The sequence below is a fragment of the Geotrypetes seraphini genome, chromosome 13 (assembly GCF_902459505.1).
Source record: "Geotrypetes seraphini chromosome 13, aGeoSer1.1, whole genome shotgun sequence".
Lineage (NCBI taxonomy): Eukaryota > Metazoa > Chordata > Amphibia > Gymnophiona > Dermophiidae > Geotrypetes > Geotrypetes seraphini.
The window spans coordinates 70,808,822-70,825,698 of record NC_047096.1 but is presented as its reverse complement, the minus strand read 5'-3'; the positions used below and the strand labels follow the sequence as shown (position 1 = coordinate 70,825,698).

Here is a 16,877-nt window from a genome sequence, read left to right as displayed (position 1 = left end):
TGGTTGACACACTGCCTGCATATTTCAAGTATGTTCCTCAACACCATCTTACAGGTTTTCAGAATATCATTACTACTCTGAATCAACTCCACATGCATCTCCTTCAATCTTCCTATGATGCATTGGAGCTTTCCTCGAGGGTCACCGCCTTCTCAGTGGCCTTGCGCCCGCTTGCCTGGCTTCTCACTGTTGACATGAACCCTAATCTACAGGATGGCCTGCCAGCATTCCTTGTCAAGGCAATGACTTGTTTGATGACTCCATCAAAGAGGCCACTAAGAAGTTGCCTGAACATGAGAAGTCATTTGCTTCCATCATTCGTCCTAAGCCTAAACCTTCCACCTCTGGGGGCTTCAGGCCTCTGCCATCTTATCAGCGGCGGCGTTTCCCATAGAGGGCAGCTCCTTATACCAGAGCGCCTCCTAAGAAACAACAACAGCAACAGAGGCAGCAGAAACCTCAGACTCCTGCTGCTCCTAAGGCCTCTCAACCTTTTTGACCATCTAATACAGAGCATAACCTCTATCATTCTGCCTCTGTCCTCTCCCCTTCCCATTGGAGGTCGTCTCCATCATTTTTACCAATGCTGGGAGATCATCATATCAGACTTCTGGGTGCTGTCCATCATCAGGGAAGGATACTCTTCATTTCATTCAGGTTCCTCCAGATCTGCCTCAAAGAGAGTATCCTTCCAATCCATCCCAGACCACCCTTCTTCTTCAGGAAGCTTAAGCTCTGCTCCTTCTCTGTGCCATTGAGGAAGTTCCTCGGAATAGCAGAGCAGGGTTTTTTACTCCCGTTACTTCCTTGTTCCAAAGAAAATGGGCGATCTGCGACCCATTTTGGATCTCAGATCCTCCAACTAATTTCTTGACAGAGAGAAATATCGGATGCTGTCTCTGGCATCATTATACCACCTTCTAGATCAGAACAATTGGTTATGTTCTCTAGATCTCAAAGAGGCTTACACTCATATTCCCATTCATTCAGCCTCTCGACAGTTCCTCAGATTTCGGGTGGGAACTCTGTATTTCCAATATAGAGTGCTAACTTACGGCCTGGCTTCATCTCCAAGAGTGTTCACCAAGTGCCTAGTTATAGTAGCAGCAGCTCTGCGGAACCATGGGCTCCAAGTGTTCCCGTACTTGGACGACTGGCTCATCAAGGATTCAATATCTCAAGGGGTTATAGTAGCGACCCTACGGAGTATGTGGTTCCTACAAAGCTTGGGGTTCAAAATCAACTTTCCGAAATCCCAACTGCAGCCCTCTCAGACTTTACAGTTCATTGGAGCTATCCTGGACACTGTCCGACTCAGAGCATTCCTTCCTCAACAACATCAGGATACATTCATCTCTGCCACAAAGTGTCTTCCTTGGCTACAATTTCAGCAAGACACATGATGGTTCTATTAGGTCAAATGGCCTCGACCGTTCACGTGACTCCTTTTGCCAGACTTCACCTCAGAATTCCTCAGTGGACCCTGGCATCTCAGTGGGTGCAGGCTTGCAATCCATTCTCTCAACATATTACAGTAATTCCTTCGTTGAGACAGTCTCTCCACTGGTGGATGCTCTCTTCCAATCTTTCCAGAGGTTTACTGTTTCAAACACCCCCTCACAGAAGGTCCTCATGACAGATTCCTCGACCTGCACTTGGGGGGGGGGGCTCATCTTGATGGTCTCTGTACTCAAGGCCATTGGTCCAGCATGGATCATCAGTGTCACATCAATCAGTTGGAACTCGGAGTGATCTTAAATGCTCTCAAAACTTTTCAGCATCTTCTTCACGACCAGGTAGTTCTCATTCGGACAGACAACCAAGTCGCCATGTACTACATCAAGAAGCAGGGAGGAACAGGATTTCTCCTTCTTTGTCAGGAAGCTCAAAAGGTGTGGGACTGAGCAATCAATTACAACACCTTCCTGAAAGCAGTCTACATTCAAGGAGAGAAAAACTGTCTGGCGGACAAATTGAGTCGGCTTCTGCAACCTCAATTCCTCGCCTCTTCATCACATTTCTTCTCAGTGGGGAACTCCACAGATAGATCTATTTGCATCTCCCCTCAACAACAAACTACCTCAGTTCTGCACCAGTATATACTCTTCTCATCGCCTCGAGGCAGATGCTTTCCTTCTGGAATTGATGAATCAGTTTCTCTATGCATTCCCTCCATTTCCTCTGATTCTCAAGACTCTTGTCAAACCAAACCATGATTCTGATAGCTCCTCGGTGGCCCAGACAACCTTGGTACTCCCTTCTACTTCAACTCAGCATCAGGAAGCCTCTACTTCTACCAATTTTTCCTTCTCTGGTGACACAGAGTCAGGGGTCTCTACTTCATCCCAATCTGCATTATCTACACCTGACAGCTTGGTACCTCTCAACCTAACTGCCATTCTACAGTTTTTTTAATCTGTAAAGGACATTTTAGAGGCTTCCAGAAAGCCTACCATTAGACAATGCTACAATCAGAAATGGACTAGATTTTCTGCTTGGTACACCATTCATCACAAGGAGCCTCAATCTACCTCCTTGTCTTTAGTTTTGGATTACCTGTTGCATTTATCTCAATCAGGCCTTAAATTCACATCAATCCGAGTCCACCTCAGTGCAATTGCTGCTTTTCATCAGCCTATCGAAGGGAAACCCCTTTCTGCTCATCCTGTGGTTTCCAGATTTCTGAAAGGTCTTTTCAATGTCAAGCCACCTCTCAAACCTCCTACAGTGGTTTGGGATCTCAATGTTGTTCTTGCTCAATTGATGAAGCCTTCTTTTGAACCAATGGATTCGGCTCATCTTAAATATCTTACTTGGAAAGTGGTTTTTCTTATTGCTGTTACATCTGCTCACAGGGTCTGCGAGCTACAAGCTTTAGTAGTGGACCCACCTTTCACAGTATTCCATCATAACAAGGTGGTCCTCTGTACTCATCCTAAATTCTTACCTAAAGTAGTTTCAGAATTTCATGTCAACCACTTCCATTGTTTTCCCAAAGCCTCATTCTCATCCCGGAGAAACAGCTCTTCATACTCTGGACTGTAAGCATGCTTTGGCTTTCTACTTGCAACACACTCAACCACATAGATCTGCTCCTCAACTTTTTATCTCCTGCGATCCAAACAAGTTGGGACATCCAATTTCCAACTGGTACCATCTCCAACTGGTTAGCGCCTTGCATCTCTTTCTGCTATGCTCAGGCTGGACTGCATCTACAGAGTCGAGTCAGAGTGATGGTGACATCAGTAGCTTTCCTTAGATCTACTCTTATTGAGGAAATCTGCAAAGCTGCCACTTGGTCCTCGGATCATACTTTCACCTCTTATTATTGTCTGGATGCTTTTTCCAGACAGGATGGCCATTTCGGCCAGGAAGTATTACAAAATTTATTCTCCTGAATTGCTAACACTCCCACCATCCCATTCTGGTTAGCTTGGAGGTCACCCACATGTTGAGAATAGGCTGCCTGCTTGTCCTGGAATAAAGCACAGTTACTTACCGTAACAGGTGTTATCAAGGGACAGCAGGCAGATATTCTCACAACCCATCCACTTCCCCTTGTTGGCTTCTCTGCTAGCTATCTGAACTAAGGAGACACACGTCCTTGCGTGGGCGGGAAGGCACTCGCACATGCGTGGTGCAGCAGTCGCAAACTTTCTAAGTTCTGCAAGCAAATCAGCTTGCGAAGCTGTCTGCATCGGGGCTCTGTGGATGACATCACCCACATGTTGAGAATAGCTGCCTGCTGTCCCTGTTACGGTAAGTAACTGTGCTTTTTCGGAGATCCAAGATGGCGATTGAGTCGGACGTCTGACGGTGAGCTCCAAGCCAGCATCTTTTGACTTATCCCTTCTTCTCCTGTTGCCGGCTGCGTTTTTTTATTTGAGGAGCAGGGCTGAATGTCTTCTCAACTGTGCTTGTCCTTAGTCAGTTTGGATAACAGCTTTTTGCCGCTTGTTTCGCTGTGCTTAATGGGTAACAGGAAGGGAGGTACAAGGCCAAATCCTTCCGCAGCTGCGAGCTTCAGGAATCTGATCCAAACTACGCTGGGTGCTGAAGTGATGCGTCATCAGAAAGAGATGTACCAGCTTTGGGAGTAATGCTGGACATCATTGCGAACCTTAGCAGTGATCGGGCTTCTTTGAACCTGATTGAAGTACAGGCTCCTCTTCAACCTGGGCGAGAACGCTCTGTAGAGGGAGAGGCTTTCCAGCTTACCTGCTGAGAGGTCCAGCTTGAGAGCCCTGGAGGTGCAGTGGGAGCTGAGTTGATGGAGAGTGAAGCTCCCACTGTAGCTACTTCGATGGCATCCAACACAGAGACTGGTAAGAACTTAATTTCAGCTCACAATATTCAGTAGTTTGGAGAGTTAATTAAGCCTCCAATAGTCAGTTTAGACGCTCTGTGGGGGGCTATTGTAAAAATGGCCTACAACCTTAAAAAGGCAGTTTCAGTCCTACATTCAGATTGTGCTACTATCAACTCTCAGGTAAATGAACATGGAATAAAATTAAGAGAACAGAGTGACAAAATACAACAACACGATGAACAGATCAATTCACTTAGGGCCAGATTCACTAACCTGCCCGATCGGACCCGATCTGGGCAGGTCTGACGAATTCCCAACAAGTAAATATGCAGATGAGGGTGATCGGAGGAACGCTCCCATCTGTAGGCACGGATCACTGTTAATGCACAGACCATCTGTAGATGATCTGCGCATGCACTAGACCTCCGGGCCCGGCTTAGATTTTTTTTTCTTTTTTTAATGTTAGAAGCCCGTGGTTTTAACCTGCTTAAAAGCCCAAGGGTTAAAACCATGGGCTTGTACTGCGGGGAACGGTGGGAGTCGGGGCAGGCTGTTGTTCGGGGCAGGCAGGCAGGCGTTCGGGGCAGTGGGAGAGTCTGGGAGAGTTGGGGCTGCAGAAGGTTTTCGGGGCCGCAACTTTTTTAAATTTTTTGCTTTTTTCATCGGGGCAGAGCGGACAGGAGAAGAGCATCGGGGCGGCAGTTAGGAGACAAGCTTGGGGCAGAGCGGGCAGGAGAAGAGAGCAGGACGTGCAGAGAGCAGGGCTGGAGAGTCGGAAAGATGTTTTCAACTGGTCCCCAGCAGTTGCTTCTTCAGGTGATTGGCCAGCCCAGTCGGATCTGAAATTTGGTGTTGTGAATTGCGTCCCAGCCTACTTTGCATGCGTTTCACCTCATTTGCATGCACGGATTCGAAGCGGATCGCAGGAGAGGTAAGTGAATTGGGATGGAGGGAAATTTGATAGTAAAGGGGTTGCAAACTGATTGGTACACGATCGGTTTGCTTTGTGAATCTAGCCCTTAAATCATTGGAATTGGAGACTGTTAGAGAGATCTTTTATTTATAGAAAATTAGAGCTTATGGAAACAGAGGAGAAACAATTTAAGATTCTTGAATTTTCCTAAGTCTCCATTGATTCCTGATTTGGAGATGGTCTGGAAATATCTGAGAGAGTCCTTGCTAATTCCAGAAGAGTGTTTACCACCTATTGTTAGAGTTCTGAGAAGAAGCGAGATAGCACTACTCTATGGACCCACCAGGAACAGATGCAGATGGACTGAACTTAACAAATTTTTTTGAAAGTTCCCTTGAAGTAATAACCAAAAGATGTACGCTTATTGTTTCATTTGCTTTAGAGCAGGGGTGTCAAAGTCCCTCCTCGAGGGCCGTAATCCAGTCGGGTTTTCAGGATTTCCCCAATGAATATGCATTGAAAGCAGTGCATGCACATAGATCTCATGCATATTCATTGGGGAAATCCTGAAAACCCGACTGGATTCCGGCCCTCGAGGACCGACTTTGACTCCTGTGCTTTAGAGTTTGATAGAGATTTGATTTTCCGCAAATACTTAAAGATTTTTTTGGCCTATAGACTGAGAGTCTTAGCTTTGGATGGTTCTTTTGTCTTAAAGTTTCCTGCTAAGTGCTGTGTTTCAATAGAAGGAAAACATTTTTTGTTTTTTGATCCCCGTTTTTGCAATTTGTTGTGGCCAGAGAAGGGGTGGGGGGAGCGACCATTGCTGCAGTGACAATACCTACATTTTAATGAACCAACTATTGGAAGCTGTGTCTCTAATTTCTATTATGTCCTGATGATTCATTAATAATACTTTTTTTAAATATTTGATTTCTTATAATTTAGTTTTGGCCGTGCTTAGACCTTCCATATTCTTATACTGTAATCCCAATCAATATTCAAGTTGATGTTCTTGTTTAAAATGTAATAATTTTGAATCAAAATAAAGTTAAAAGAAAAGTTATTTTTCCATATTAACAAACTTTTCTTGTGTAATGATTACTCTTAGCTTTTAGGAAGTGACTCCTCTTCATTTCTTTGTCTTTTCCACTTGCAAACAATATCCTTGTAGATTTTTTTTCTTGACCATTGACTAGTTTTTCACATTTTTTTCTCTTTTAACAGTCTATGCAAGCAGCTAGATGTCCTACAGATGAACTCTCACTTAGCAATTGTGCTGTGGTAAATGAAAAGGATTTCCAGTCAGGCCAGTGAGTATATTCATTTTTTGGAGGGCAAATTGTTAATAAAATTTGTAAAAGAAAAAACTCAACTTGCTTTATGGGTGTGGTCTGCAAACATTTTAGATAGTTTGTTTTGTAGACCTAGCTGACATAAAGCCTGAATTGACTTTAGGATGGTTTACTGAAGCCAAGACTCACCTTGAGTATTATGCTGTAGTGCTGCTAAGTTGGAAGAGAAGGGAAGATGCTATGAGAATAAAAGTGAACATGTGATGGAGTAGTACCGCTGTCATTGATGCTAGCTCTGAGTGCTGTGGGTGCCTGAGCACTTCGAATACTGAGAAAACTCCTTAACTGTGTCCAGGGAAGGATAATTTCTATTGGCTTAGCACCCTCAATCATTTTAAGAAAATGGTTCCTATGACCTCTACTATTGACACCTGCTGAAATGCAATGCATTAATTAGCAGATTTCTTTGCATGTAGTTTATAATGGCTGACAGAAGGCGATTATTGTAGAATTGTTTATTGAAACACAGTGAATTGTGCATTAAGATGGTTGCAGACCACTGTTCTGATTTAGCTATGTTGATGAGGGCTTTGATATAATATGTAAGATTTGTTTATTTATATCAGGTATCTTGCAAGTATTTAACATAAGGAAACATGAGAAAACATTTTCTCATGGAAAAGGTAGTAGATACATGGTTCAGCTTCCTAATATAGGCATCAACAATAACATAATTCAGGAAAGCCTGAAATAAGTACAGGGATCCTTGGTTGCAAGAAAGTGATGGTAAAGTAAGAAGTCAACTAATGAATATGAAATTTCAAAAGGAAGGACATCTACCATCATATTCTGCTTCTATGTTTTTACGTAACCAAACTGTTGTTAAAGACAGATAGTTGGAATATCAGAACCATTTGGAGATTTTTTTAATCCGCATAGAAATATAGGGTCCTATCAAATAGATTTTGGTGTACAATTAAGTGAAGAGTGCAACTGAGCAGCAGTTCATTGTCTTGTGCATCTATAGGTTTGCTCTAGTCTTTGGAGTAGTTATGATTAGTAAATGAATCTGTTTCTAATGTGGTTGTGGTCCAAAATTGATGACCAAATTGTAGAATCTCTATGCAAAACATGAGCTCGTTCTGGATGGAATCTGAGAGCTGGTGGAAGAAGGCTAATCAATGGGACACTGTGATACCAGGGTACAAATTTAAATTACAATGATAGAATGGATTAAATTGGAGAGGGGTGGTGCTATATGTTGAAGAGGAACTTGAGTCTAACAGAATAAAAATTTGACAAGAAACAGATGGTAACATGGAACTGTTATGGATAGAAATTCCATGTAGGAAGGAAAAGAGAATACTAGTAGGACTATGTCTTCCAGGCCAGAATGAACACTAATAATGGGTAATTTAAATAACCACCAATAGAGGCAAAATAATTCTGCTAAATAAATTAAGCAAACATGCGGCCTCTTTTACAAAACTGTGCTGTGCTGCGCTAACTGCCCTGAAGCCCATAGAGATTGAAAGGGCTTCGGGGCTGTTGCTGCAAGGCAGCCGCTAGCACGGCTTTGTAAAAGAGGCCGATGGTGTTGCATGTTTCAACCAAGAAAAGGAAGATAATGTTAGGATTTTTTTTAATGTATGTAAACTTGTAACCCGTTCTGAGCTCTTCTGGGAGGAAGGGATATAAATGCAAATAAATAAACAAAAATCATCAGTTATAGGCTTTTGATTTATACCAAAAATAGTTTTTTTGTTTAAATATATTTATTAAAGTTTTTCAATAAAGTGCCAGAAAAACAAACAGAAAATTCAAACAGTGTTCTCACATATGTGCACAAAACAATCCCCCCCCACCCTCTGTTCCCCCCCACCCCTCCCCCAAGTCCTATATAGAGATGATGGTCCAAGAGCACACAAAGTAACATGTGATCAAGATCTAATCTAATCTAATCTAAACCTTAAGTTTATATACCGCATCATCTCCATGAGTATGGAGCTCGACACGGTTTACAAGAACTTAAAATAGTGGGTAGAGAAGAAGAAAAAGGATTACATGAACTTATGTGTAGAAGTGGGGAGAGAAAGGGGGGAAGGATAGAGCTACAATTTGCTGAAAAGCCAGGTTTTCAGTTGTTTGCGGAATAACTGAAGGGAGCTCAGGTTCCGCAGCGGGGTGGTGAGGTCGTTCCAAAGACCTGTGATTTTGAAGAGAAGGGATTTTCCCAGTTTGCCTGAATAGTGGATGCTGCGTGGAGAGGGGAAGGCTAGTTTAAGCCTTTGGGCAGTTCTGGAGGAGTCGGGACTGGAGGAGTTGAAAGACAGTGGGAGAAGAGGAGGCAGGGTTCCGTGAATGATCTTGAAATTCAGTAATCTACTGTGAGCATGAGGAGTAAGATCCATCCAGAAACGCTCCCAAGTCTGACAAAAACGACGGCCAGGTCCCATTTCAAGATCACCAACTTTTCTCCGTTCTAAGGAGGCATGCACTATCATCAGCGGTCTCCATTGACTGCAAGAGGGCGAGTCCCTGGACAGCCAGTTTGTCAAGATGGCTTTCTTGCCCAGGAGCAGCACCCGTGTGACAAAAACTGTCATACCTTTTGGCTTTGGTGACGCAATATTATAGTATCCAAAAAAGTGCTCTTGGGTGTTTGAGTGTGTTTTGAATGGAGGGTGCTGGTATGCTTGGGGGTGTGTTAGAGGGTTCTTTCCTAAGTGTCAAAGTTAGAGTTTTCTATTACAAAAATATGGGTGTCCAGGGTGACAGCGCTACGGCCACTTATCAGATTGTTACGTTTGCATATTTTGATATTTGCCTGATTTTCATGCCACTTGTACATTGCATTATTGATTGTTTGATGCTTATGCTGTTATCTTGCCTTACCCAATAAAGATGATTATACAAAAAAAAAAAGAAACTTCCACTTCATGGGAATTCTTCTCTAGGAGGCTCCCTATGATACTGGTTCTGTTACCTGGGATAGGGTATAGAGGAGGTTTTCATTCTTTGTTATAAGATTGTTGAAGTACAGTAGGTAGGTACATCTTAAGATAATTAGGAAGGCGGGTGGGGGGATGGGAGGGGTAAAACTTAGGGCTCCTTTTATTAAGCTGCGATAGTGTTTTTAGCGTGCGCAGAATTTTAGCACGCACTAAACCCGTGCTACGCGACTCGAACTAACGCCAGCTCAATGCTGTCGTTAGCATCTAGTGTGCGCGGCAATTCTGCGCGCGCTAAAACCATTATCACAGCTTAGTAAAAGGAGCCCTTAGTGATACATTCTTGATTCTATGTACTGTAATACTCCTGGAAATGTCCAGTCTTCTAACTTGTAATCCGCTTAGAACCGCAAGGCACAAGCGGAATAGAAATCACTAATGTAATGTAATGTATTGTTAATATTATGATCACTCTTCTTGATATGTAAGCTTTGATATTGTTTCCCATGTTTTGGTTGATCTACAGCTGTTATTTCACATTTAATAAAAGCAGATTTAAACTAAAACATTGTAACCACATCTCTTGTTTTTTTTTGTTTTTTACATTTTCTGCAGTCATGTAAATGTCAGAACCTCCCCGAACCACAGATATATCTTCACTTTGAAGACGCATCACTCTGTGCTTCCTGGTACTATTGCCTTCAGCTTGCCTCAGGTATTGTATTACATTTGTTTCTGGATCACAGGAAAATAGTATAAAATATTTCCACTCAGCTGTTTCTTACATCAATTTAAATGTTTTCTCCCTTCCTCTGTAGCTGCTGTATCCTAACAGCTATTTGGGATACCATGATACATTTTGAGCAGTTGGGTTTTTTTTTGTCTCCCTAATTTCTACGTGTTTCTTTGGGCTTCTAGCTCAGGTGAAAGCAGCATCTATTGGAGATACAGCATCATGAAACTTAAATAACTACTTCTTGGTTTTTTTGCAGGTCTAACCTTCTCTTCCTTCTGTCTTCTACTTAGCGAAATAAAACGACATAAAGGAGACAGTTGGCTAGTTCCCTCTCCCCCAACCCCCTCCTCCCCAAATCAGGAACTCGATAGGAAGAACACAAAAGGATAATAAACCAAGGGCTGAGCCCAGAAAACTAGAATCTGAGGAATATAGTACTTCAAAGATAAACATAAAACATGATATAGATATATGTATATAGACTATATTTAGTTGAATAGGCCAAACGCCTTAGGAGGTGTGTAAATATAGTGTCCTTAGCTGCAATAGTAAGCCTAATATTAAATGTGTAGGATGATTGATTTGGTATGAACATATTCAAATCAGGAGGATGATCGATGTGCTGATAGCATAAGTAGGATGATTGATTATGCCATAATTATGCCGGTCTTAATAACTCTGTATTGTAACACTGCTACAGAAGCCCCTGTAACTCTGTATAGAGCCCATATAGTGTAATACCTCACAAAAGCTCTTTGTAACTCTGTATAATAATACCTTTTTATAGAAGCTCATGCATACCACTCTGAATTGACTCCCCAGTCATTGGTAGCGGTACAGAAGCTCACAATGAACAATAAACAATTTGTCATGAGGGCCCTCAGCCAGGGACCACACTTTCTAGAGCCCATTACAGTGTTCTGAGCTTGGACACTTAGAGGAATAATGTTGCAGTAGCCATTTCTCCTGCTATAAGATTGCATGGGGGTATCTATCATAATAAAACCCTTAACGCGCATGTGCACTTCAAACTCCGTGATCCCTGTATCTGTAGCCCCGTATGAGCAGTAGAAGGAGCCAGCGGCGATTTCCCTGTCGCCCTCCCTCGGCAATGCTGGCTCCTTCTGCCCATGTGGAGGTGGTGACCACGGCAGCGACTCCCCCCTCCCGCACTCACTCTATCTAACATCTCTGCATCGCACATTTAAGGGCGTGAGAAGATCGCTTTAATTGTGGTTCCCTATATGCTGTGCATTCCTCGCGTTCCACAGCCCGGGCTCCCCTGTTAATGAGCCCACGTGCCCCCCCTCCCCGAGTACGCGGCTACTGTGATACTCGCAAGAGTCGGCTACTGCAGCTGAGCCACCACGTGCAGCTAGCCCGGGCATGCAGTTCCGCCGTCCTTGCTGCAAGGCTCCAGCTTTTCGGAGCTCGCTTCCCTGATCGCTCAAGTGGGGCTGTCAGTCACCTTCTTATCATAGGTGCAGTTCTGCCTGTAACCGTGGGGGGAGGAGGAGGGCATTCCTATGCTTTGATTATGGCAATTGCAGTCTCTGGCCTAGGGTTGAAAGGCGTCTTTAAGATGTGATCCAAAGATACACCAATTACCTGTTTTATTTTTTTAAAAAAACATTAGAAATACCTCATAGAAATGACGAAACAGAGATGACTTTAGCTTATATTTTTTAAAAACCAATTTTAACAATTTGTGGAGAGAGACAGACAGACAAAGGGGGCTAGGGAGAGAGACAAACAGAAAGACAGACAGACTGCTGCCAAGGAGAAAGAGAGACAGAAAGAAAGACAGACAGACAGTGGCCAAGGAGAGATAGAAAGAAAGACAGATAGACAGCGGCCAAGGAGAAAGAGAGATCGATAGAAAGAAAGACAGACAGCGGCCAAGGAGAGAGAGAGAGACAGAAAGAAAGCTAGACAGACAGCGGCCAAGGAGAGAGAGAGAGAAAGAGACAGAAAGAAAGACAGACAGCGGCTAAGGAGAGAAAAAGACAGAAAGAAAGAAAGACAGTCAGACAGTGGCCAAGGAGAGAGAGAAAGAAAGAAAGACATACAGACAGTGGCCAAGGAGAGAGAGAGAGAGAGAGAGATGGAAAGAAATACAGACATACAGACAACGGCTAAGGAGAGAGAGACAAAGAAATACAGACAGACACCAGCCAAGGAGAGAGAGAGAGAGAGACAGAAAGAAAGACAGACAGACAGCGGCCAAGGAGAGAGAGAGAGAGAGACAGAAAGACAGACAGACAGCGGCCAAGGAGAGAAAGAGAGAGAGAGACAGAAAGAAAGACAGCGGCCAAGGAGAGAAAGTGAGAAAAAGAAAGAAAGACAGACAGACTGCGGCCAAGGAGAGAGACAGAAAGAAATACAGACATACAGACAGTGGCTAAGGAGAGAAAGACAAAGAAATACAGACAGACAGACAGCGGACAAGGAGAGAAAGAGACAGAAACAAAGACAGACAGACAGTAGCCAAGGAGAGAGAGAGAGAGAGAGACAGAAAGAAAGAAAGACAGACAGCGGCCAAGGAGAGAGAGAGAGACAGAAAGAAAGACAGACAGACAGACGGCGGCCAAGGAGAGAGAGATGTAGAGAAAGAAAGACACAGTGGCTAAGGAGAGAGACAGAAAAACAGACAGCGGCTAAGGAGAGAGAGAGACAGAAAGACAGACAGACAGTGGCCAAGGAGAGAGAGAGACAGTAAGAAAGACAGACAGCGGCCAAGGAGAGAAAAGACAGAAAGAAAGACAGACCGGCCAAGGAGATAGACAGAAAGAAAGACAAACAGCGGCCAAGGAAAGAGACAGAAAGAAATAGACAGACAGCGGCCAAGGAGGGAGAGAGACTGAAAGAAAGATAGACAGCGGCCAAGGAGAGAAACAGAAGGAAAGAAAGAGACAGACTGCGGCCAAGGAGAGAGACTGAAAGATATACAGAAATATTCACAGACAGCGGCCAAGGAGAGAGAGAGAGAGAAAGAAAGAAAGACAGAGATCGGCCAAGGAGAGAGACAGAAAGAAAGAAAGAAATATAGACAGACAGTGGCCAAGGAGAGAGACAGAAAGGAAGAAATATACACAGACAGACAGCGGCCAAGGAGAGAGAGAGACAGAAAAAAAGATAGGCAGCGGCCAAGGAGAGAGACAAAAAGAAAGAAAGAAATATTCACAGACAGTGGCCAAGGAGAGAGACAGAAAGAAATATAGACAGACAGACAGTGGTCAAGGAGAGAGAGAGAGAGAGAGACAGAAAGAAAGAAAAACAGAGAGCGGCCAAGGTGAGAGACAGAAAGATAGAAAGACAGACTGCGATGGAGTCCAAGGTGGCCACGCTTACATCACAACTGCGCACCTGCCAAGATAAATTAGAAGATTTGGAAAACCGATTGCGCCACGGTAACCTGCGGTTTATTGGATTCCCTGAAACCATTGCTGATTCGGTGCTACTCGCTGTGGTGGAGTCGTGGCTGGCTAGTGAGTTGCCGACTTCTTTGGGACCGGCCCGGTTTGAACGGGTGCATCAGGTAGGCTCTTGTACTGGGGAAGATCAGCGCCCCAGAGTGATCATAGGCAAACTCCACAATTATCGCCATAAGGTGGAAATACTTTGGGCCTACAGCGCTAAACGGGAATCGCTGGTCTACGAGACTATACCAGTGAGAATTGGTCAAGATTACTCTGCTGCGCTTGCAGAACGGCGTAAAGTGTTTCATCCCCTCTGTGCTAAACTAGTGGAGAAGAAGAATCGTTTCATGTTTATTTACCCGGACATTTTGAAAATACAACACAATGGAAAGTGGCATGTGTTTGACTCAGTGGAACTAGCGGGTGATTTTGTGAATCGCCTGGAGTCTTCTTCACTCCCCACTTGATTCCTTCCGTATGACTGTGACCTTTCTGGTAATGGTGGTGGATTTGATTTTGTTATCTTTTTTTATACAACTTTCTCAAGACATGTAACATTACTCATATTTGAGGACAGGGCACTGAAGGCGTCAGTGTCGTGATTCGCTTTCCTAGGGCCCAGAGGGTTCTTGGCAAGCCATGCACTTGGTTGGGGGGTTGGGGAGGGAGTGAGGGGGAGTTTGGGGAAGTTGTGAGGGGGGGAGGTTTTGGGGTATGGGGAGAGAGGGATATTGTGAGGATTTTTGTTTTCTCCATTCCAGTGTATTTAGTGATTTTCCAATGTGTTACTCTGTGTGTAGATTATTCTGTTCTCTTAGGCCTGGCTGGGAGCCTGGAAGAGAACCTTCGAGGGATTGGGCGAGTACATTTGTTCCTCTCCTTCACTGAGTGATAAGACCTTTCGTATATTGTCCTGGAATGTATGGGGCATTACATCTCCTGTAAAGCGCAGTAAAATATTTCAACGTCTCCAACATCATAGAGCTGACTTGGCATGTCTGCAGGAGACCAGATTGACAGATGCAGAACATGCCAAGCTGCTGAGAGGATGGGAAGGTCAGGTGTTTTATGCTTCTTCCCCGAATAAGAAGGCGGGTGTTGTTCTTTTGGTACACAGGGGGTTCCCGGGTAAGATTGAACAACTTTATAGTGACTCCTTGGGGAGAACCTTATTGTTTAGGGTAACTATGTCTGGACACATCTTTAATTTATTGGTTGTATATGCACCTAACCAATATGAGCATGCTTTTTTCACTTCTTTGGCTAGTTTAAGCCTACGGGATCCAAATAACCCCTTGATTATGTTGGGAGACTTTAACCAAGTCTCAGACCCAGTTTTAGATAGAACAGGCCCGGGTTACTCTCAGACCTTTAGTACAAATAGGAGTATTCCCTTTCTATGTGACACTTTGGACCTTATTGATCCTTGGCGCCTGCTCCTTCCTGCTGAGAGGGACTTTACACATCAGTCACGGGCCCATAATACTTTCTCTAGAATTGACTATATTCTGACTTCGGCCACTTATTTATCTCAGGTCCATTCTTCTGTGGTAGGACCTCTCTCTGTGTCAGATCATTGTCCTATCTGGGTTGACATTTTACGGGGCGATGCTGTTTCTACTGGGGGGACTTGGAAATTTCCATCGTATTTAGCCACTAATCCTGGTTTTCTTAAATATCTGACTCAAAAATGGGAAGACTATGTGGCTTTTAATTCCCAGCATCAGGACACCCCTCTTTTGTTTTGGGAAGCAGCCAAATCGGTACTGCGGGGAGACATAATATCTTATGTTATTGCCCAGAGTAAACGTCTTTCCTGGGGACTTTTAAACTTAGAGCGGGAATATAAAAAGTTGAAACGAGTACATCTTGCCCATCCCTCTCCTCAATCCTGGGAAGCTATGGTGGCGGCACAGGTAGCTCTGAATACACTATTACATGAACGCACTCAGAAATATCTTCATTACTCTAGATTTCACTATTACAAATTTGGGAATAAGGCGGGGCAGTTATTGGCGAACTTGACGAGACCCCGGCGCCCTCCTCGTTACATCCCTCGTTTAATACTTCCCTCGGGGGTGGTGACTTCCACTGCTGATATCACCGAAAGTTTTTTAACATACTATAAAGAATTTTATGCATCGGTGGATCCACAGGGGGGATCAGAGTTTGCGGACTATCTGGCTGATGCAGGGGTTCCCCGTTTATCTGCTCCAGACCGCCTCTACTTGAATTGCCCCATACAGGGCAAGGAACTGCAAGTGGCGGTTAAGCAGCTTAAAAGCGACACTTCTCTGGGTCCAGATGGATTTTCTCCCGAATTTTACAAATCACTTTTTGTCTCCATATGCAGCCTTTAGAAGCTTACTATTTGGCGGCTCTTGCAGTGGAGAAGTTCCCTTTGGGAGCTAATCAAGCATTTATAACTTTAATACCTAAACCGGGACAACCTGAAACGGAAATTGAATCTTACTGGCCGATTTCTTTACTCAGTGTTGATATCAAAATTCTGGATAAAATTTTAGCAAATCGCTTGGCAAAGCTATTGCCTACACTGATACTTCCTGAACAAGTTGGATTTGTACCCCATCGTCACTCAGTGCTGAACATGCGCAGACTACTTACTGCAATGCAGAGGTCGAAGGATGCTGGTATCCGGGGCATATTAGTCGGATTAGATGCAGCCAAGGCCTTCGACCAGGTGAACTGGACTTACCTTTTTTGGGTTCTCTCTTATATGGGGTTTGAGGGTTGGTTCTTAGAGATGGTCCGCTTGCTATATACAGACCATACAGCTAGTATTTTAGTGAATGGTGCCCGTTCATCGGTCTTCCAGATAGCCCGGGGCACTATACAGGGTAGTCCGCTGTCCCCTCTTCTATTTCTTTTGTACTTAGACCCCTTCCTTCGCACGATTTTGCAGGATGATGAACTGCAGGAGTTGCCGGAGGGAGACTCGCAATTACGGGTCTTGGCCTTTTGTTGACCCTGGGAAATCCAGACCTATCCCTTCCTAGAACGTTGGACTTGTTAGATGAGTTTAGTATGTATTCGGGCCTGGTACTCAATAAGCAAAAATCTATGGTATTGCCTTTATCTCCTGCAGTTCAGACTCAGTGGCAGGGACCATTCCCTCTTACATGGGTTCCGGGAACTCTTACTTACTTGGGAATAATTATCTCCCCTGACCTCTCTGCACTTTATGCTTTAAATGTAGACCCTCTTGTTCGTTTCACACAACAAAAACTGGAGAC

General features: G+C 44.0%; 1 protein-coding gene across 2 annotated transcripts in view; it reads left to right on the top strand.

Annotated features, from left to right (window-relative positions):
• Window positions 1-16,877, top strand: part of NSF (N-ethylmaleimide sensitive factor, vesicle fusing ATPase) — a 135,027-nt gene that overhangs the window by 18,970 nt on the left and 99,180 nt on the right. For both annotated transcript variants that reach the window (XM_033918143.1, XM_033918142.1), the window contains exons 2-3: window positions 6,450-6,535; window positions 10,084-10,183. In XM_033918143.1, the coding sequence (XP_033774034.1) occupies window positions 6,450-6,535; window positions 10,084-10,183 (186 nt within the window). The remainder of the gene's footprint in view (window positions 1-6,449; window positions 6,536-10,083; window positions 10,184-16,877) is intronic.